At 41.9% G+C, this 23163-nt stretch overlaps 1 protein-coding gene and 1 pseudogene across 5 annotated transcripts in view; one reads left to right on the plus strand and one right to left on the minus strand.

The window, feature by feature from the left end:
- The window catches only part of DIP2B (disco interacting protein 2 homolog B), a 264807-nt gene that overhangs the window by 130658 nt on the left and 110986 nt on the right, over positions 1–23163 (minus strand). For all 5 annotated transcript variants that reach the window (XM_053557999.1, XM_053558000.1, XM_053557997.1 and 2 more), the window contains one exon: positions 379–450. In XM_053557999.1, the coding sequence (XP_053413974.1) occupies positions 379–450 (72 nt within the window). The remainder of the gene's footprint in view (positions 1–378; positions 451–23163) is intronic.
- On the plus strand, positions 19142–19263 carry LOC128562972 (uncharacterized; annotated as a pseudogene).

The following is a 23163-nucleotide window of genomic DNA, read 5'->3' on the forward strand; positions in this document are numbered from 1 at the left end:
TCCCTCCTCTCTTGCCCCTCTTCACCACAGGTCATGTTCCAGCATAAGTAGGATACAGTTCCTCCCTGGCCTGGAATTTTGTGCCAGTGAACCATTCCAGTTACGCACAGAACCTTTCATACAATACCACCGAAGTTCTGTGTAAACTGACCGAGTTCTGTGTAAATTTGATGACCCTGGGTATTTTAAAAGTGCCTAGCACACAGCAGATGCTCAATTAAGATTCATTTCCTCCTTTCCTTCCTTCTGTTTTTTTTCCCCTCACTTGGTAAGGAAGGGACAGAAAAACAGGAACAAACAAAAGATAGATCTCTAATAAGACAGCATCACTTTGGTGTAAAAATATTGAAAAAGTTGAAGCCATTTCTCATTGCTTACCTTGTGTCTGTGGGCTGTACGGAGATAGGAGTTTGGACCTTTTCTTTTCATATCCTTTCTGTGTGATGTCCCCTAAATAGCAAGAAACAGAAATAGGTTAGGCATTATTCTTACTCTGTGGCTGTCCACTGTAAAAACAAAATTAATTACAGAGTATTAAAGAACTACTACATATAGAACGAGGATGAGAAGGAATGCATATTTCTTTGCCAAGGATTTTGCTATGTATCATTTCCCACAGGCATGGAGCTGATTTCTTGTGGAAAACTGCAGAGCTTGTCCCTACACCAATCTTTGCATAGCAAAATACTGCACGCCATCACAGAGATTCTTTAGGCACCCTAGTCCCTTTGGTATTTAAGATATCCCAAAATGGAATACTACAAGGCTGATGAACAATGATCTCTCTAAAATTTCAGTTTAACCAAATGAGTGCAATTGGTCTGTGAGGTATTCACTTATATTCCTATATTGAACCACATTACATTTAAAGTCTAGTTAAGAGAAGTCAAAGTTTAGGCACTGGCAGGAGGTAGTTAAAAGGCCTTTTGTAGGCCGGGCGAAGTGGCTCGTGCCTGTAATCCTAGCACTCTGGGAGGCAACAGAAGGTGGACTGGCCTGAGCTCACAGATTCAAGACCAGCTGGAGCCAGAGCAAGACTCCGCCCCTAAAAACAGCAGGTGTTGTGGCAGGCGCCTGTAGTCCCAGCTACTTGGGAGGCTGAGGCAAGAGGATCGCTTGAGTCCAAGAGTTGAGGTTGCTGTGAGCTAAAACGCCACAGCACTCTGACGAGGCTAACCAAGTGAAACTCTGTCTAAAAAAAAAAAGGCTTTTGTGTACCCCAACACCTGTGCTGGAATTCCCACATCCTCTTCCCACAGTTCACTGGTTTATCTTATTTATACACATGGCTCTCATTTCCAATAGGTTAAATTTAAAAAAGCACACATGAAACATACACAAAATGCATATACAACAAATGCAGTAAGGATAAACTGATAAAGGAGAAAAAGTGTGGGTATAGTGGCAAGAAATGAGCTCGGTACTAAGGAAGGGGAGCAGATGGATGGGGAGAGAGTGGGGTTGACAGGAATGGGACAGGCAGAGGAACAAGAGGATATCAGAAGAGGAATGAGCAATTCAAGCCGAGGGAAAAAAGACATGTGGGAGGGTGAGATGATAAAGCATTGTTTTCTGGGAAAAAAAAAAACACAACAACAACAACAAAAAATTTTTAAATCAGAGATAATTTTATTTAAAATGAAGCCTTACAAAGAGCCCAATATATAAAACCAGAAAAAAAGTCAAAATGTCATATAAAAAAGTACTTTAAACTTCGAATTTTTTTTTTGTTGCAGTCGGCATTGTTGTTTAGCTGGCCCAGGCCAGGCTTGAACTCGCCAATCTTGGTGTATGTGGCTGGCGCCATAACCACTGTGCTACAGGTGCCGAGCCAAACTTCCAAAATTTTAACATTCTCTTATACAGACAGTTGATGCAGGGAATCCTATTGTGATGGACACAGAAATTTTGAAATGAAGAACGATAGGCAACACACAGTGGCTCACACCTGTAATCCTAGCACGCTGGGAGGCCAAGGCAGATGGACTGCTTGAGCTCAGGAGTTTAAGACCAGCCTGAACAAAAGCCAGACCCCATCTTTACTAAAAATAGGTGAAACTAGCCCAGCACTGTGGTGAGCACCTGGAATCCCAGCTACTCAGAAAGTTGAGGCAAGAGGATTGCTTGAGCCCAAGAGTTTGAGGTTGCTGGGAGTTATAATACTGCCACAGTACTCTACCCAGATGACAGAGTGAGATTCTGCCTAAAAAAAAAAAAAAAAGAAAGAAAGATAGATAGAAATTAATAGTAAAGAATGTCATGTGCTGTTGGCCTCAGCATCTAACTGCTAGAGAGACGACAAAGAGGTAGCAGGCTTTATGCAAGAGAGTAATACCCATAGATCTGCACTTCCAGCAAGTTCACTCTTCATGGGGGGGATGAGTTGTTAAGGACCCAAACTAAAAGCCAGAAAGACAAGATGCTGCCCCAAAGCTACTACAGAGATCTGAGCAAGAGGTAGTAGTATTAACAGCTTGAACTAAAGAGAGTGGTAGAAGGGATGAAAAGAAGTGAATGAGTTAAAAGGAGATATTAAGGAGGAAAATCAAACAGGATTTGTTTGAATGAATGTAGGGTCAAAAGAGGGTAGAATGTAGGGTAGAAAGAGAGAAGTTTCTGGCTTGATGTGCATGTTTGGTGGGAGCTGAAAAGAAGAAGAGAGTTTAGCTTGGGACAGGCCAGTGGGGGACACGAGAAAAGATGTCCAATCAACAGCTGGTTTTACGAATCTAGAACTCAGAAAAGAAAGGTGGATTTGCAATCATCAGGATATAATTGAAAAATATTATCTTCTTAGAGTTATTGGAAGTTCCTATCAAAACGTCAATTTAGCAACAGTACTTATAGCCGGGCGTTGTGGCGGGTGCCTGTAGTCCCAGCTACTCCGGAGGCTGAGGCAAAAGAATCGCTTAAGCCCAGGAGTTGGAGGTTGCTGTGAGCCGTGTGACGCCACGGCACTCTACCGAGGGCGGTACAGTGAGACTCTATCTCTACAAAAAAAAAAAAAAAAGAGTTTATAAAATATTCACATAAGGGCCAGGTGTGGTGGCTGATGCCTGTAATCTTAGCACTCTGGGAGGTCGAGGTGGGTGAATTGCTTGAGCTCACAAGTTCAAGACTAGACTGAGCCAGACAGAGAGAGAGACCTCGTCTCTAAAGATAGCCAGGTGTTGTGGTGGGCACCTGTAGTCCCAGCTGCTTGGGAGGCTGAGTCAAGAGAATTGCGTGAGCCCAAGAGTTTGAGGTTGCTGTGAGCTGTGACACCACAGCATTCTACTGAGGGCAAGAAAGTGAGACTCTGTCTCAAAAAATAAAAAAATTAAATATTCACACAGGTATACAAAAATCAACATAAGAATATTCCATGGCTAGGCATGGTGGCATATGATTGTAGTCTTAGCTATTCAAACTGGTGAGGCAGGAGGATTACTTGAGCCCAGGAGTTCTGGGCTATAGTGAGCTATGATTACACCTACGAATAGCCACAGTACTACAGCATAGGCAATGTATATATTCTGTGCTCTATTCTTTTTTTTTTTTTTTTTTGAGACCAAGTCTCACTTTCTTACTTTGACACCCTTGGCAGAGTGCCGTTGCATCATAGCTCACAGCAATCTCAAACTCTTGGACTCAAGCAATTCTCTGGTCTCAGTCTCCCAAGTAGCCGAGACTCCAGGCGCCCGCCACAACACCTGACTATTTTTTTCTTGCTGTTGCCATTGTTGTTTTAGCAGGCCTGGGCTGGGTTTGAACATGTTAGCTTTGGTGTATGTGGCTGGCGCCCCACCCATGGAGCTACGGGCGCCACCTGGAAAACATTTTTGTCACAACTGGAGGAAGAGGGTACAATGCATGGGTATGTGGCACACTTCCAGGGTGACAGACACCACTACCACTCAGACTTTACCTTAAGATACACAAACAATGGAAGCTAATAGAATGTACATTCATATTAACAGGAAATTAAAAAAAAAAAAAAGCAACAACCAGAGGAAGAGGAGAGCTAGAGATATCTAAAAGATAGAGGCAAGAGATGCCCCTGATACCCTGTAATGCACAAGACAGTCAGGACAGACCCACAACAAAGACTTAGCTAGCCCAACACATCAACAATGCTGAGGACAGAAAACCCTGATCTATATAATAGTATGCAGCTATTCCAAATGTATTGGCATGGGAGATATCTATAACATATTAAGTATAAAAGGCAAGCTGTAGAACAGTAAGTATGTGATCTGATTCAATTTTTAAAAAACAGTGTTATGTTTGTATACAAACAGAAAATAGTTGGGAAGACTATATACTATATCATTTACCATTATCGGATGGGATTATGGGGATTTTCACTATGTTTTATATATTTTAAAAGATTTTGACTTCAAAAAACAAGCCTAATTTATAATTTATATAATCTCAAAAATATGTATTTTTTGGTCAGACCCAATGGCTCACACCTGAGGGAGGCTGAAGGACTGCTTATGGCCAAAAGTTCAAGATCTGTCTGGGCAGAACAGTGAGACCCCATCTTTCCAAAAAATAAGAAAAATTAGCTGGGCCTGGTGATGCACAGCTGTAGTCTCAGCTACTCAAGAGGCTGCACAAGAGGCTCTCTTGAGCCCAGACATTTGAGGCTTCAATGAGTTATGGTAACGCCACTGTGCCCCAACCTGGGCAACTGAGAATGAAACCCTGTGTCAGGGGCCACACCTACAGTGCATCTTAGAATGGGTACAGGAGAAACTTAGTAAATGCAGAATACAAATGTCTACATACAATAACTAAGAAAATGCCATGAAGGCTACGTTGAACAGTTTGATGAGATTATTTCAGATTGTATATGAAACCAGCACATGACCCCTTGATTGCACTAATGTACATAGCTATGATTTAATAATAATAAAAAAAGAAACCCTGTGTCAATCAATAAAAACACGGAGTTTTTCTTTTCATAAAAATGAACAGTCTGTAGATGTATATTTGCTAACATAAGATGGACACAATATTTAGCAGAAAAAAGCAAGACACTAAACAGTTTACACAATATATTCAACTTTAAGAATAGTTTTACAGACATAAAAAAACTTTTTCAATGCATGCACAGAAAACATGTAGATGTTCATACACTAAAATATTAACAGTGGTTAGCTATGGATTGCAAGATTATAGATAGGTTTAGCTTCTTTTTCTTCTTTCGTTTTCACCCATATTTTCCAATCTTTCTACAATGAATGTCTCTGATTTCAAGAAATATGTATTTATTTTCACCTGGCCTGCAGAAATAAGGAATCAATAAATATTTTAAAACTTCAATCATGACTACTTCCTCTACTACACAAATTTAATCACAATGGTCCTTCTCTGTATTTTTGTTGAAATATTTTCAACTATTTTCTCAAAAATAAAAACCAAACCTTTTCAAATTAGCCAACTCAAGAGTTTAGGTCACTTCAAACAATATACACCACTAACGGGTACAGGACCCTATGAAGGAAATCTTCATCCCAACAGGAAATACTTATAAACAGTCCTTTTCTGAGAAAGAAATAACAGAGCATTCTCCCAATCTGCTCCCTGCTCCCAAGGTCTCCTACCACTACCCAATGCTCTCCTCTACTCCACGCTCCCCTCCCTTGGGCACAAAGCCACTTCTGATGGCTCACAACACATCAGGCAAAGTGACAAAGTGAAAGGCCTTTACAAAGCTTTATTCAGCACTTAAAGTCTCAATCATTCACTGTCAGCAAATGATCATGGGAAAAACTGTTAGATTCGGCATCCTGGACATGTAATCAACTGCTAAACACCTAAATTTTTGAAGAGGTCTATCAAGAGAGTCTAGCTCAGCCGTGCCAATTAGCTCCATTAGAACCATAACGATCAAAGAAATTAAGGCGACCTGGAAGAAGCTGAGTTGCCGTGAAGACGTGAGGACTAGGATCCCAGGCCATGGAATAAATTTAAAAAGCCCTTCCCTTTCTTGGCAAGACCAGACAGGAGGCATTCAGTGAGAATCTGTTGTCCCAAATTTCTTTTTTTGAGGCAGACCCTCAAGCAGTCGCCCTGGGTAGAGTGCCTTAGCATCACAGCTCACAACAAGGCCCTGCTTAGAAGTCGCCTCTCTTCTGTGATGCTACCACTTATTAGTCACTTTCTCCTACTGCTCCTAGAACTATGCATACGTCTGTGACAGTACTCAGCACATCACTGGTACCTGATGATGTGTTTACACCCGCCATCTCCCTGCTAGACTGTGCACTTGAGGGCAGGGATTATGTCTTGTTCAGCTCTGTAGCCCGCCCACAGCCTGGAACAATAGACGCTTGTTGAATGAGTGACTGAATGAATGAATAAAATGGAGGCAGTGAGAGAACAATAAATCAAAGAGACATGTGTACTTGGGTGGAAAGCTGCAAATGGCAGAAAAAGAGGTCTTTACTTTAGCAAGAACTGAAAAGCCCAGGGAGAGGAATCTAGTGAGCCAGAAGTGTACTGAAACTTGATAGCTAAACCTGAAAGGTGACCAGCAAAGCAACACTTGGACTGCCTAGGAAAGGAACAGTATATAAATCAGAGGGCACTAAAAGCTAGAGGAACTCCAGGCAAGATAATAGATACATCCCTTAGCTAGAAAGCAAGACCAGACAGGAGGCATTCAGTGAGAATCTGTTGTCCCAAATTTCTTTTTTTGAGGCAGACCCTCAAGCAGTCGCCCTGGGTAGAGTGCCTTAGCATCACAGCTCACAACAACCTCCAACTCCTAGGCTCACGCGATTCTCCCGCCTCTGTCTTCCAAGTGGCTGGGACTACAAGCGCCCGCCACAGCCCCCAGCTATTTTTTGGTTGTAGTCATCATTGTTGTTCGGCAGGCCTGGGCTGGATTCAAACCCACCAGCTCTGGTGTATGTGGCTGGCGCCTTAGCTGCTTGAGCTACAGGCGCCGAAGCCTATTGTTCCAAATTTCTATAGTTGTCCACCTGTAGTCTGTGCTTTTAAATCATTTTCAACACCTGTAGGTAAATAGATTTCACTGCACTAAAGTAATGTCTTTAAACTTGGCAACTGTTTTTTTTTTTTTTTTGTAGAGACAGAGTCTCACTGTACCGCCCTCGAGTAGAGTGCCATGACATCACACAGCTCACAGCAACCTCTAGCTCTTGGGCTTACGTGATTCTCTTGCCTCAGCCTCCTGAGCAGCTGGGACTACAGGCACCCGCCACGACGCCCGGCTATTTTTTTGTTGCAGTTTGGTGGGGCTGGGTTTGAACCCGCCACCCTAGGCATCTGGGGCCGGCACCCTACTCACTGAGCCACAGGAGCCGCCCTAAACTTGGCAACTATTAACAATCACCTGAGGAACTTATAAAAATACAAATTCCCAGGCCCCTCCCATGGAGATTCTGATGCAGAAATCTATACTTCTAACAAGTACCTTACAATGAATTTTTCTTTTTTTTGAGACATAATCTGACTCTGTTGCGTAAGCTAAAGTGCCATGGCATCATAGCTCACATCAACCTCAAACTCCTGGGCTCAAGAGATCCTCCTGCCTCAGCCTCCCAAGTAGCTGGGGTTATAGGCACCCACCACAACGCCCTGCTGATTTTTCTATTTTTAGTAGAGACAAGGTCTTGCTCTTGCTCTTGCTCTTGCTCAGACTGGTCTCAAACTCTGGAACTTAAGCAATCCTCCCACCTTGACCTCAGAGTGCTAGCATTACAGGTGTGAACCCTGTCCCTGGCCCCTTCCAATGAATTTCAAAAGTCAGGCAAACTTTGGAAACAGAATTCTGTCTGGAGTGTGCTGGATGGTTCTGCTCATGTAATGTGAGAAGGGTGCAAGGGGAGAGAACGTGTCTCAGCTATCTAACCTGGAAGGAGAGTACAGAACTTTGCGAGCTCACAGACTCTCAGTCATATCACAGGCATTCTTACTTAGAACAGATTTTTTGCCCTCTGGCATATGGAACAACAAGGAGTGCCACAAATATACCCGTATAAAATTTGCATTAAATGGCACATGTCTAAGGGAAACCTGTTGTTCAAGTTTTTTTGAGAAATAGAGGATTAGTCTTCCCCTCCCACAGGGTAACGTATTTGTCCACCCACATGTACACTTTAGAATAGTGATTTTCAACCAGTGTGCCAAGACAGGATCTTACGTGTGCTGTAAAAATTTTTAAAGATCATTAATGAAATTATTTTCAAAAAAAGTTCAAAGCACAGTAAGTACATTTCTTTTTACTTTTTTTTTTTTTTGAGGCAGAGCCTGTTTGTTGCTCTCTGTAGAGTGTCGTAGCGTCACAGCTCATAGCAACCTCAAACTCTTGGGCTTAAGTGATTCTCTTGCTTCAGCCTCCCAAGTAGCTGGGACTGTAGAAACCTGCCACAACGCCCAGCTAATTTTTTTTTTTTTTGTAGAGACAGAGTCTCACTGTACCGCCCTCAGGTAGAGTGCCGTGGCGTCACACGGCTCACAGCAACCTCTGACTCTTGGGCTTACACGATTCTCTTGCCTCAGCCTCCCGAGTAGCTGGGACTACAGGCGCCCGCCATAACGCCCGGCTATTTTTTTTTTTTTTTGTTGCAGTTTGGCCGGGGCTGGGCTTGAACCTGCCACCCTCGGCATATGGGGCCGGCGCCCTACTCACTGAGCCACAGGCGCTGCCCCAACGCCCGGCTAATTTTTAGAGATGGGGTCTTACTCTTGCTTGGTCTGTTCTGGAACTCCTGAGCTCAGGTGATCCGCCCACCTCAGCCTCCCAGAGTGCTAGGATTACAAGCCTGAGAGCCACCGCACCCAGCCTTTATTTCTTTCTTTCTTTTTTTTAATCAACATAATTTAAGTGTGCCATGGAAGTTTAACTATAGGTTCAAGTGCACCATGAGACAAAAACAGTTGAAAAACAATGCTTTAGGCTTGGCGCCTGTAGCTCAAGCGGCTAAGGCACCAGCCACATACCCCAGAGCTGGTGGGTTTGAATCCAGCCCGGCCCGCCAAACAACAATGACAATTAGAACCAAAAAATAGCAAGGTGTTGTAGCGGGTGCCTATATTCCCAGCTACTTGGGAGGCTGAGGCAAGAGAATCGCTTAAGCCCAGGAGTTAGAGGTGGCTGTGAGCTATAATGCCACAGCACTCTACCCAGGGCAACAGCTTGAGGCTCTGTCTCAAAAAAAAAAAAAAAAAAAAACACTGCTTTAGAAGAACAGCCACATCCAGGGTGCTGCAGCACATGGCAGGTATGGAGGCACAGGAGCCTTATAAGACAGCGACCCAAACATCTAAGAGATAAACCATGACAGTGGGGGACCCACAGGACTTGCAAGTGTCAGCTGCATCAGCATTACCACCGTCTTTTTTTTTGAGACCGAGACTCACTGTGTCACCCTCGGTAGAGTGGCGTGGCATCATAGCTCACAGCAACCTCAAATTCTTGGGCTCAAGTGATCCTCCTGCCTCAGCCTCCTGAGTAGCTGGGACTATAGGTGCCCACCACAACGCCCGGCTATTTTTTCTTTCTTTCTTTTTTATTTTTTCCAGAGACAAGGTCTCACCCTGGCTCAGGCTGGTCTCGAACCTGTTAGCTCAGGCAATCCGCTTGCCTCAGCCTCCCAGGCATAAGCCACTGCGCCCAGCCAGCATTACCACAGTCTTGAACAGCCAATACCAGCTGCATGGAAAGAGGCACGTGAAAGGCAAAGTGGAAAGAACACTGTTTCCAAAATTCCTCCTCCCCACCTGGGATCAATGAAAACGGCTTGTTTCAAGGAGCCTACAAATCATCTTCAAGCCGACTGACAGTGAAGCTATGAGGAGGGGTGTGTAGCCTGTCAGCCAAGCCAAGCCTCTTAAAGGCCCTGAGATGACAGGGAGAATAGTCCTACAAGCAGTGAGCTGCTCAAGTGTGTGTTTACACTACTGAGGCTGTGGCACTGTGCTGTGGTGAAGAACTTAAGAGTCTGAGCTGGACAGAACTACATCTGGAGCAGAGCCTTACCACTCCTGGGCTATAGGGAGTGGTAAGGCTCTGACAACTTTTACTTGCAGATAAGTCTCAGTTCCCATGTTTGTGAAATGCAGAGCAATACCTATCTTGCAAAGTTTTTATTCTGATTAAAAGTATAAGTTCTGGGCTACAGAAAATAGCATTATCAACAAACATTTACAAAATGCCTGCTGAAGCCAACCCTACTGTCCAGGTGGGGACAGTGGGAGACAACTGTGTGTCAAAGAGGAGACAGGCAAACAAGACCTCCCTACTTAAGGTCATGGCAGAGATGCTCACCAGATGCAGCATGGAACCCGAAGGAAGCATCAAGATCTCTGCCTTAGTTGGGAAACGGAAAGCTTTACAGAGTTGATGGTGTCTGTTTGGGTCTGGCCTTTCATTCAAATATCAGAAATGTAATATAAATTCCTAATGATGAAGTCCCTCAGTGGTTTTCCAGTTTGACTCTGCTTCTGACTGGCTCTGTGTGGGCATGCCCATGTTTGGTGGTTGCTTTAGGATTCTCAACTCCCAGAGAATTGGGGCAATGCTAAGTAATTTTCATGTATGACCTTGCGTAGCACTCCAAGCAATTATGTGCTAAATAAACACAGGATCTGAGAAATTCTAGAGGGTCACCAAATCATATACTCCTGTAGGGAATAATCTTAGCAGATAGAGGCAAGGATTACAGCTCCAGCCATAAACTTTCTGCTCCAATGGAAATAAAAAGGCATGTAGCCCTGCCTAAAAGTCACACCTATTTAGTCAGAGGTGGCAGTGGGGCAAGAGGGACTCTAGAAGTGCAAGAAAAGCATTTTTGAGCAGCGAATGGATGACAAGCAGAGTATTAAGCAAAGATGAATAAAACAGCATCTTTGCCTTCAAGAAGTTCCCAAATATTACAACAGAAGTGTCAAGTGCTACCTTAGAGATGATGTGTAAAGTCTCATAGGAACAAGGAAATGATGGTAATAAAAATTAAAATACCCAACAGAAATAAGTAAATTGGGGATCGGCACCTGTAGCACCATGGTTATAGTGCCAGCCACATACACCAAGAGTGGCGGATTCGAACCCAGCCCAGGCCAGCTAAACAATGACAACTGCAACAACAACAACAAAATAGCCAGGTGTTGTGGTGGGTGCTTGTAGTCCTAGCTACGTAGGAGGCTGAGGCAAGAGAATCACTTAAGACCAAGAGTTTGAGGTTGTTGTGAGCTGTGATGCCATAGCACTCTACTGAGGGCAACACAGTGAGTCTCCGTCTCAAAAAAAAAAAAAAAGAAATAAAGAAGTAAATAACACTTACCAAAGGCTTACTACAGGGTCAGACAATTAAGTTCACAAACTTATCCTTCAAAGTACTCCCTTTGGCCATCTGGTGACTGCAGTGATATTCAGCAATGAGGTATATAGCACTTTTTCTAGGATGAGCTCACAACTTAACTGTCACACCTCATACAATGACAGCTCTAATGGCCATTCCAGAAAAAGAGTTCCAATACTGCTTTGATGAGTGGACTAAGTGCTAGTGCTGGTGCACAGCTTCCTAAGGGGAGTACCTTGAAGGTGACCATACAGATATTCATCAATGCGGTATGTAGCATGCGTTTCTAGCACAAGTTTACAAACTTAATTGTCCAACCTCAAATTTACAAGTCCCTGTTCCAAGAGTCTCACAAGAGCCCTATCAAGTGATATTATCAGCATTGTAGGTGAGGACACTGATGCATAAGAAGCTCAGCAACTGGCCTATGGTGACACGTGGTAAGTGCCATGATGAGGGTATGAACCCAGGCAGACTTGACTCCAGAGCCCTTGTTCTCGAACACTACCCTAAATTCCTTTTCAGAGAGAAATTCCAAATTCTGCACCAGAAAGATACTATAGAAGTTGCTCTTTGCCTGAGTTTTGAAGGATGACTGTCAGGAGAGACAGACACGGAAGGGAAGGCACAGTTCATCAAACACACAGCTTGGAAGAGAAAGGCATGACTGAAGCAGTAAGAAAGATATGTGTAAGTTGTAAACTCCATCTCAGATGAACAGGACACCGGCCCTGCTGCTACTCCTGCAGGCCTAGACAAGGAAGAGGACTCAAGGTTTGTGCCTCACCACGAAATCCTCGGACTTTGATGTTTAGGCCTGGTATTTACCTCATGGATCCATCAATCTATTGATACTTCTTTCTTCATTAAATAATTCTATATAACACAAACACCATCCTAACTTTTCCAAACATTCTGCTATTGATTCATTTGATTTTGCTAAAAACCTACTTCAATAACCAAAAAGGCATTACCTTCATAACAGAAAAAGAAACTGTGAAAAGGTAAATGTCTTCCTTTTTTTTTCTTTTTTTTGTGGTTTTTTGGCCGGGGCTGGGTTTGAACCTGCCACCTCTGGCATATGGGACCGGCGCCCTACTCCTTGAGCCACAGGTGCCGCCTGGTAAATGTCTTCCTTAAGGACACACAGGTAGCCTGTAATCCTAGCATTCTGGGAGGCCGAGGCGGGTGGAATGCTAGAGCTCACAGGTTCAAGACCAGCCTGAGCAAAAAGTGAGACCCCATCTCTACCAAAAATAGAAAAACTGAGGCAAGAGGATCGCTTGAGCCCAAGAGTTGGAGGTTGCTGTGAGCTATGATGCCTTGGCACACTACCCAGGGAGACAGCTTGAGACTCTGTCTCCAAAAAACTCAGAAGCCTGAAGTGGAAGGATCAATGCAGCCAGGACTTAAAGGCTGCAGGGAGCTATAATTGTGCCACTCCAACCTGGATGACAAAGCAAGACTTAAGGAAGAAAAAAAAAAAAAAGAGCTAGACTCAAATCTGGGCCTGTGGCTTTCTCATTCCATTCTTTGTCCATTGATAATTTATTTGTAGGTAGCCCTCAAATCAGATGCAATAAAAAATAAATAGACAGAAGCGACGGCGGCCTCGGGAGCTGTGGGGTCCCCTGCTGGAGGCGGGGGACTCAGCTGGGGTTTAATACGTCACTACTGAACAAATATGTGAAAATTCCTGTCAGCCAGTGAGAATTTCTTCCTTTGGACATTTTTTGTTCTTCTTACTGCACAACATTTTCAGAAATCCCTTTTTTGTCGCCATGTTTGGTGGCTTACATCAAAGGAGGAGTTTGTCTTCATGAAGATTCCTAACATTGGTAATGTGATGAATAAATTTGAGATTCTTGGGGTTGTAGGTGAAGGAGCCTACGGAGTTGTACTTAAATGCAGACACAAGGAAACGCATGAAATTGTGGCAATCAAGAAATTCAAAGACAGTGAAGAAAATTCATCTTGAGGCGGAGCAAGATGGCAGCCGAGTAACAGCTTCCTAGAATCTGGGCACCGTGAGTCTGGGGAGATAGGACTCCAGGCATCTCTGGCTGGTGGGAACTGCCTATCATCACTCCTATGAAGATACAGGGAGTCAGCGAGAGACTTCTGCACCCCAAGAGGAGGACTGAAACAGTGGAAAACCGGCAAGTGGTCGCGTGTGTTCAATCCGTCTAAACCCGCCCACAACTTCCACAGGCACAAGAACTTAAAGAGCAAGAGGAAGTGAAAGGAAAATTAGGGCAAGGAAACAGATAAAAGAAATCACTCATGAGGAAGAATCAGCAGAAAACTCCAGGCAACATGAAGAACCAGTCTAGAACAACCCCACCAAGGGACCATGAGGTAGCTACTGCAGATGATTCCACCAGTATAGAAATGTTAGGAATGACAGAAAGGGAATTTAGAATACACATGTTGAAAACAATGAAAGAAATGATGGAAACAATGAAGGAAATTGCTAATAAAGTGGAAAATAACCAAAAGGAAATCCAAAAACAGAATCAAATAAGAGATGAACGATATGAAGAATATAAAAAGGATATAGCAGACCTGAAGGAACTGAAACAGTCAATTAGGGAACTTAAAGATACAATGGAAAGTATCAGCAACAGGTTAGACCATGCAGAAGAAAGAATTTCAGAGGTAGAAGACAAAGTTCTTGAGATAACTCAGACAGTAAAAGAGGCAGAAAAGAAGAGAGAGAAAGCAGAACGTTCACTGTCAGAATTATGGGACTTTATGAAGCGTTCCAACATACGAGTTATAGGAATTCCAGAAGGGGAAGAAGAATGCCCCAGAGGAATGGAAGCCATACTAGAGAATATTATAAAAGAAAATTTCCCAAACATCACCAAAGAGTCTGACACACTGCTTTCAGAGGGATATCGGACCCCAGGTCGCCTCAACTCTAACCGAGCATCTCCAAGACACATTGTGATGAAACTGTCCAAAGTCAAGACAAAAGAAAAGATTCTGCAAGCTGCCAGGAGTAAGCGCCAGTTGACCTACAGGGGCAAATCCATCAGTTACCGCAGACTTCTCTAATGAAACTTTCCAAGCAAGAAGACAATGGTCATCTACCTTTAATCTACTTAAACAGAACAATTTTCAGCCCAGAATTCTGTACCCTGCTAAGCTAAGCTTCAAAATTGACGGAGAAATCAAATCATTTACGGATATACAAACATTGAGGAAATTCGCCACAACAAGACCAGCTCTACAGGAAATACTTCAATCTGTTCTGCACACTGACCACCACAATGGATCAGCAGCAAAGTAAGAACTCAGAAATCAAAGGACAAAACCTAACCTCCACACTGATGCAAAAGATAAAACTAAGCAATGGACTCTCACCAAATAAGACGAATAGAATACTACCACACTTATCAATTATCTCAATAAATGTTAATGGCTTGAATTCCCCACTGAAGAGACATAGATTGGCTGACTGGATTAAAAAACACAAGCCATCCATTTGCTATCTGCAAGAAACACACCTGGCTTCAAAAGACAAATTAAAGCTCCGAGTCAAGGGTTGGAAGACAATTTTTCAGGCAAACGGAATTCAGAAGAAAAGAGGAGTTGCAATCTTATTTTCAGATACATGTGGATTTAAAGCAACTAAAGTCAAAAAAGACAAAGATGGTCACTTTATATTGGTCAAGGGAAAACTACAACAAGAAGACATTTCCATTCTAAATATTTATGCACCCAATTTAAATGCTCCCAGATTCTTGAAGCAGACCTTACTCGGTCTGAGCAATATGATATCTGATAATACCATCATAACAGGGGACTTTAACACACCACTTACAGAGCTGGACAGATCCTCTAAACAGAAATTAAACAAAGATGTAAGAGATTTAAATGAGACCCTAGAACAACTATGCTTGATAGATGCATATAGAACACTCCACCCCAAAGATAAAGAATATACATTCTTCTCATCACCCCATGGAACATTCTCCAAAATTGATCATATCCTGGGACACAAAACAAATATCAACAGAATCAAAAGAATTGAAATTTTACCTTGTATCTTTTCAGACCATAAGGCACTAAAGGTGGAACTCAACTCTAACAAAAATGCTCAAGCCCACCCAAAGGCATGGAAATTAAACAATCTTCTGTTGAATAACAGATGGGTGAAGGAAGAAATAAAACAGGAAATCATTAACTTCCTTGAGCATAACAACAATGAAGACACAAGCTACCAAAACCTGTGGGATACTGCAAAAGCAGTTTTGAGAGGAAAATTCATCGCTTTAGATGCCTACATTCGAAAAACAGAAAGAGAGCACATCAACAATCTCACAAGAGATCTTATGGAATTGGAAAAAGAAGAACAATCTAAGCCTAAACTCAGTAGAAGAAAAGAAATATCCAAAATCAAATCAGAGATCAATGAAATTGAAAACAAAAGAATCATTCAGAAAATTAATGAAACAAGGAGTTGGTTTTTTGAAAAAATAAATAAAATAGATAAACCATTAGCCAGACTAACTAGAAATAGAAAAGTAAAATCTCTAATAACCTCAATCAGAAATGATAAAGGGGAAATAACAACTGATCCCACAGAGATACAAGAGATCATCTCTGAATACTACCAGAAACTCTATGCCCAGAAATTTGACAATGTGAAGGAAATGGATCAATATTTGGAATCACACCCTCTCCCTAGACTTAGCCAGGATGAAATAGACCTCCTGAACAGACCAATTTCAAGCACTGAGATCAAAGAAACAATAAAAAAGCTTCCAACTAAAAAATGCCCTGGTCCAGATGGCTTCACTCCAGAATTCTATCAAACCTTCAAGGAAGAGCTTATTCCTGTACTGCAGAAATTATTCCAAAAAACTGAGGAAGAAGGAATCTTCCCCAACACATTCTATGAAGCAAACATCACCCTGATACCAAAACCAGGAAAAGACCCAAACAAAAAGGAGAATTTCAGACCAATCTCACTCATGAACATAGACGCAAAAATTCTCAACAAAATCCTAGCCAATAGATTACAGCTTATCATCAAAAAAGTCATTCATCATGATCAAGTAGGCTTCATCCCAGGGATGCAAGGCTGGTTTAACATACCCAAGTCTATAAACGTTATCCACCATATTAACAGAGGCAAAAATAAAGATCACATGATCCTCTCAATAGATGCAGAAAAAGCATTTGATAAAATCCAGCATCCTTTTCTAATTAGAACTCTGAAGAGTATAGGCATAGGTGGCACATTTCTAAAACTGATTGAAGCTATCTATGACAAACCCACAGCCAATATTTTACTGAATGGAGTAAAACTGAAAGCTTTTCCTCTTAGAACTGGAACCAGACAAGGTTGTCCTCTGTCACCTTTACTATTCAACGTAGTGCTGGAAGTTCTAGCCAATACAAATAGGCAAGACAAGGAAATAAAGGGAATCCAAATGGGAGCAGAGGAGGTCAAACTCTCCCTCTTTGCTGATGACATGATCTTATACTTAGAGAACCCCAAAGACTCAACCACAAGACTCCTAGAAGTCATCAAAAAATACAGTAATGTTTCAGGATATAAAATCAATGTCCACAAGTCAGTAGCCTTTGCATACACCAATAACAGTCAAGATGAGAAGCTAATTAAGGACACAACTCCCTTCACCATAGTTTCAAAGAAAATGAAATACCTAGGAGTATACCTAACGAAGGAGGTGAAGGACCTCTATAAAGAAAACTATGAAATCCTCAGAAAGGAAATAGCAGAGGATATTAACAAATGGAAGAACATACCATGCTCATGGATGGGAAGAATCAACATTGTGAAAATGTCTATACTTCCCAAAGCTATCTACCTATTCAATGCCATTCCTATCAAAGTACCTACATCGTACTTTCAAGATTTGGAAAAAATGATTCTGCGTTTTGTATGGAACCGGAAAAAACCCCGTATAGCTAAGGCAGTTCTTAGTAACAAAAATAAAGCTGGGGGCATCAGCATACCAGATTTTAGTCTGTACTACAAAGCCATAGTGGTCAAGACAGCATGGTACTGGCACAAAAACAGAGACATAGACACTTGGAATCGAATTGAACACCAAGAAATGAAACTAACATCTTACAACCACCTAATCTTTGATAAACCAAACAAGAACTTACCTTGGGGGAAAGACTCCCTATTCAATAAATGGTGTTGGGAGAACTGGATGTCTACATGTAAAAGACTGAAACTGGACCCACACCTTTCCCCACTCACAAAAATTGATTCAAGATGGATAAAGGACTTAAATTTAAGGCATGAAACAATAAAAATCCTCCAAGAAAGCATAGGAAAAACACTGGAAGATATTGGCCTGGGGAAAGACTTCATGAAGAAGACTGCCATGGCAATTGCAACAACAACAAAAATAAACAAATGGGACTTCATTAAACTGAAAAGCTTCTGTACAGCTAAGGACACAATAACCAAAGCAAAGAGACAACCTACACAATGGGAAAGGATATTTGCATATTTTCAGTCAGACAAAAGCTTGATAACCAGGATCTATAGAGAACTCAAATTAATCCACATGAAAAAAGCCAACAATCCCTTAAATCAATGGGCAAGAGACATGAATAGAACTTTCTCTAAAGATGACAGACGAATGGCTAATAAACACATGAAAAAATGTTCATCATCTCTATATATTAGAGAAATGCAAATCAAAACAACCCTGAGATATCATCTAACCCCAGTGAGAATGGCCCACATCACAAAATCTCAAAACTGCAGATGCTGGCGTGGATGTGGAGAGAAGGGAACACTTTTACACTGCTGGTGGGACTGCAAACTAGTACAACCTTTCTGGAAGGAAGTATGGAGAAACCTCAAAGCACTCAACCTAGACCTCCCATTCGATCCTGCAATCCCATTACTGGGCATCTACCCAGAAGGAAAAAAATCCTTTTATCATAAGGACACTTGTACTAGACTGTTTATTGCAGCTCAATTTACCATTGCCAAAATGTGGAAACAGCCTAAATGCCCACCGACCCAGGAATGGATTAACAAGCTGTGGTATATGTATACCATGGAATACTATTCAGCTATTAAAAAAAATGGAGACTTTACATCCTTCGTATTAACCTGGATGGAAGTGGAAGACATTATTCTTAGTAAAGCATCACAAGAATGGAGAAGCATGAATCCTATGTACTCAATCTTGATATGAGGACAATTAATGACAATTAAGTTTATGGGGGGGAAGCAGAAAGATGGATGGAGGGAGGAGGGTGGGGCCTTAGTGTGTGTCACACTTTATGGGGGCAAGACATGATTGCAAGAGGGACTTTACCTAACAATTGCAATCAGTGTAACTGGCTTATTGTACCCTCAATGAATCCCCAACAATAAAAAAAATAAAATAAAATAAAATAGATCGTGGCTTGACCACTACCTTCAAAAAAAAAAAAAAAAAGAAAATTCATCTTGTATTTTAAGGTACAATCAACATTAAAAATCTTGCTCTAGGGCGGCGCCTGTGGCTCAGTCGGTAGGGCGCCGGCCCGTATACCGAGGGTGGCGGGTTCAGGCCCGGCCCCGGCCAAACTGCAACCAAAAAATAGCCGGGCGTTGTGGTGGGCGCCTGTAGTCCCGGCTTCTCGGGAGGCTGAGGCAAGAGAATGGCTTAAGCCCAGCAGTTGGAGGTTGCTGTGAGCTGTGTGAGGCCACGGCACTCTACGAGGGCCATAAAGTGAGACTCTGTCTCTACAAAAAAAAAAAATATATATATATATAAAAAAAAAAAATCTTGCTCTAAAAGCTGAAAAAATAAATAAATAAATAAAACTTCCTGCAGCTAATTAAGCCAACCATGCTCCTGGTGTGCAGTGGCTGCAAACAGCAGCCTCCTTGGTAGTGTATGCAGCCTGTTGCCTGTCAAATAGGTTGCTCTAAGGGACTTTGGAGACATTCCTTTTCAATACATGTTCATGTGTTAGACCTTGTGCTGTCCCCAATCTAGGCTCCAGACAGGAATGTGTGGTGCCTTTGGAAAGCCCCAGGGCACCGTGGCCAGGGTTCACATTGGCCAAGTCATCATGTCCATCCGAAGCCCTTCATAGGGCCAAGTTCAAGTTCCCTGGCCATCAGAAGAGTCACATCTCCAAAAAATGGGGTTTTACCACGTTTAACTCAGATGAATTTAAAGACATGGTGGCTGAGAAGCAGCTCATCCTAGATGGCTGTGGGGTCAAATACATTCTCAATTCTGGCTCCCTGGACAAGTGGTAGGCCTTGCACTCATGAGGACTTAACACTGTGTTGCCTATCAAGTGCGCCTACCAATAATAAATCCTACTTCTTGGATGTCCAAAATAATAATAATAAGTAAAACTAACCTAAAATGAACAACATTAAATAGGCAATTTTTATGACTCACTGCAAAATACAGATGACTTTTCAAAACACATTAGCAACTCTTCTCCAACTCCACAACACGATCCTGAGTAAATTCTCTCTTTTAATTCTTTTCATCTTTTAAATGAGACACCCAACTGTGGAAGCGGTGTCCAACTGCTATTTTAAAATAGTCAGCAAGAAGTCATTATATATCATTACTATTCATCTACGTAGAATGTGGCCTTTCTGTTTTGTTAAGGAGTAATTAGAAGGGAAAGAAATGAGACACTAAGGAGAAAGGTTCTAAGAATCATCACCTTGAAAGTCACATTTGTATCTATCTACCTATTCTATCCTTTAGACTAGGAAGGTGGTACCTGTGGGCTTTGGCTTCACTGGGGTTGTGACCACTCACACATAAGCAATGTAAGTAGATCTATAAAGAGAAAGAGACAAAAACACAGCTGAGAATGGGGATGAGGTCAATCTTAAAGCTGAAAAAAGGTAGAGGATTAGAATCATATTTAGGTATGTTTTCTAGCACTAGAAAACAATGAACTTTTTTTTAACTATTAAATTTTATCATATTCTCCCCACATGACAATTCTGTTCAATAAATTACATATAGTAGCCACCCATCTTCAAAATTCCTCCTTCTAGAAGTGATCAAGAAAGGTTCACAAACATACAAAAGAAAGCTCAATAGTCATACAAAACAATGGCCTTACCCTTAAACCATCTGCTGGCCTGTCTTTCCCTAACTATAATATTTTTCTTACTGTATCTTACTGAAAGTATCCAACAGGACTCCAAAGAATTAAAAAATTTGAATTATTCAAAGAACTTCCTTTAATTTCTTTCTACACAGAGGTGGAATTAATTGTATGATGAAAAGAAAGTAAAAAGATAGAACATTTTCATTGTTTAGCCAGCAATAAAATTCTGTTAAAACACTTCAATCTGGGGTGGCACCTGTGACTCAGTGAGTAGGGCACTGGCCCCACATACGGAGGGTGGCAGGTTCAAACCTGGCCCTGGCCAAACTGCAACAAAAAACAGCCAGGCGTTGTGGCAGGTGCCTATAGTCCCAGCTACTCAGGAGACTGAGGCAAGAGAATTGCCTAAGCCCAAGAGCTGGAGGTTGCTGTGAATTGTGATGCCACAGCACTCTACCGAGGGTGATAAAGTTAGACGAAGAAAGGAAGGGAGGGAGGGAGGGAAGGCAGGCAGGAAGGAAGGCTTCAATCTGTTAAAGAAGATGAAAATTTTTATTTGATCTAATTTTGGGGGAAGGAAATCAGTGGTTCTAAAAGTCTCCAACTGGCAGCCTATAAAGTATATACATGTCTTTCAACTCAACTATTAATCTTATATAAAATTTGTCAAGGAAATTGATTTCAGAAGATTCAAATGTCCATTCTCAGTAGATACCTTTACACTTCATTTAGGACAATGACTAGACATTACCATGTCAACAACAAGAGGATAAACCCAGATTGCTTTCTCCCAAAAATCAAACCATAGAATTGCTTTGGCTGTACAGCTCTGTTTTCTAGGTCAAATATATATGACTTCTTACAAATGGTATTTCACCTAAGGCACCCAGCAAGTTCAAACAAATAAAAAGCAACAAAGTAAAACACTTAAAACTGATCTGTAAGTCTGACTACATCATTAGGCAAGCCGGTTAAATTAATCTAATACAAAAGTCATATTTGTTTGTCCACTCAGAAAAACCAAGCCTAAAAATAAGAAATGTGCTATACAAACGACCTGAATGTTCCAAAGGAACAAGAGGAATACATAGGATGGTTCAATCATAGAGAAACCACGGTTTCCAGTACGAGGCAGATCTGGACTTGGATCTTGAGTCTACAATTCACTTCCTATTTGACAAGTGACTTAACAGCAGTTTCATAATAGGTAAAACTGGAAAAACTTCTACCTTGAGCACTTACAATGAGGGAATAAATGCAAAAGTCCCTGGCACAAAACACAGACTCAACTAGTTTTCGTGGACACCACCCAAGCCTCAACCTCACCCTTATGTCCTAAGAGTAATTTTATCTTTAAAAGAGTTATTTAGAAAATTCTGGGTTGGCAGACTCTCTTTTTAAAAAAAGAAGTGGAGGGAGTACATTAAGTATCACCAGAGACGCATTGTGAAGCTAGACTATTAATATTAAGACCCAACAAAGTTAATGCCTTTGGATGCTAAAAGTCTCAAAGAAGGAAAACTGATGTACAAATAACTAAACCAGAAATGAGCAGAGACTAGTTAAAATGCATATATGTAAATGTATGTAAATAAAACAGTGCCACTATGCACAAAACAGGACTACATGCATTTAATTACAAATGTTGCCAAACTCGCAGGGAAAAGATGGCAGGAAAAAAAAGGTAACATTCATTTTAACTTCTTCTTTCCCTGACTTTTATCTTTTAATTTTTCTCTAAAATTTGGGAACCTGTTTCCAGCATTAACATCTTTATGTAGTATTGGATTACTCTGCCTTTATTCTGGCACCCATCAGAGCAATTTTTAAAAAGTAGGCAGTAAGTAATAACATCTATATCACCACTGAATCTCTATCAAATAGTGCTCATGCCAGGCATTCTTTATAATAGTCTAAAATTAACAATGCTCAAAATACAAGAATGTCCTTTTACAAGTGCAGAAAAATTGAAAAGTTTTAAAGCGATGAAGAATTTTGTTGCTAACTCATACGGCTATAGAAATCAAGATGCACAGGGAAAATACTGCCAAGGCCAAGCATGTGGATCACAGAATAAGCAGGTCACTGACGTCGGAGCAGAAAAGGGGCTTTCAGTGAGCTAGAAAACAGATTAGCAGGCCAGGCATGGTGGCTCACACCCATAATCCCAGCACTCTGGGAGGCTGAGGCAGGTGGATTGTCTGAGCTTACAGGTTCGAGACCAGTCTGAGCTAGAGCAACACCTAGTCTCTAAAAATAGCCAGGCGTTGGCAGCGACCGTACCTCAGTGGGTAGTGCGCCAGCCACAAACACTGAGGCTGGCGGGTTGGAACCCGGCCAGGCCAGCTAAACAACAATGACACCTGCAACAAAAACAGAGCTGGGCATTGTGGCAGGTGCCTGTAAGTCCCAGCTACTTGGGAAGCTGAGACAAGAAAACAGCTTAAGCCCAAGTGTTTGAGGTTGCTGTGAGCTGTAACGCCACAGCACCTGACTGAGGGTGACATAGTGAGACTGTCTCAAAAAAAAAAAAATAGCTGGGCATTGTGGCGGGCACCTGTAATCCCAGCTACTTGGGAGGCCGAAGCAAGAGAATTGCTCAAGCCCAAGAGTTTGAGGTTGCTGTGAGCTGTGATGCCACAACACTCTACCGAGAATGACAAAGTGAGACTCTGTCTCAAAAAAAGGAAGGAAGGTAGGAAGGCAGGCATGCATGCATCATCATTCTGTGTTTGGCACAGGCTTGCCTCGGGGTACA

This window comes from Nycticebus coucang, chromosome 12 (genome assembly GCF_027406575.1).
Source record: "Nycticebus coucang isolate mNycCou1 chromosome 12, mNycCou1.pri, whole genome shotgun sequence".
In the NCBI taxonomy this organism is placed as follows: domain Eukaryota; kingdom Metazoa; phylum Chordata; class Mammalia; order Primates; family Lorisidae; genus Nycticebus; species Nycticebus coucang.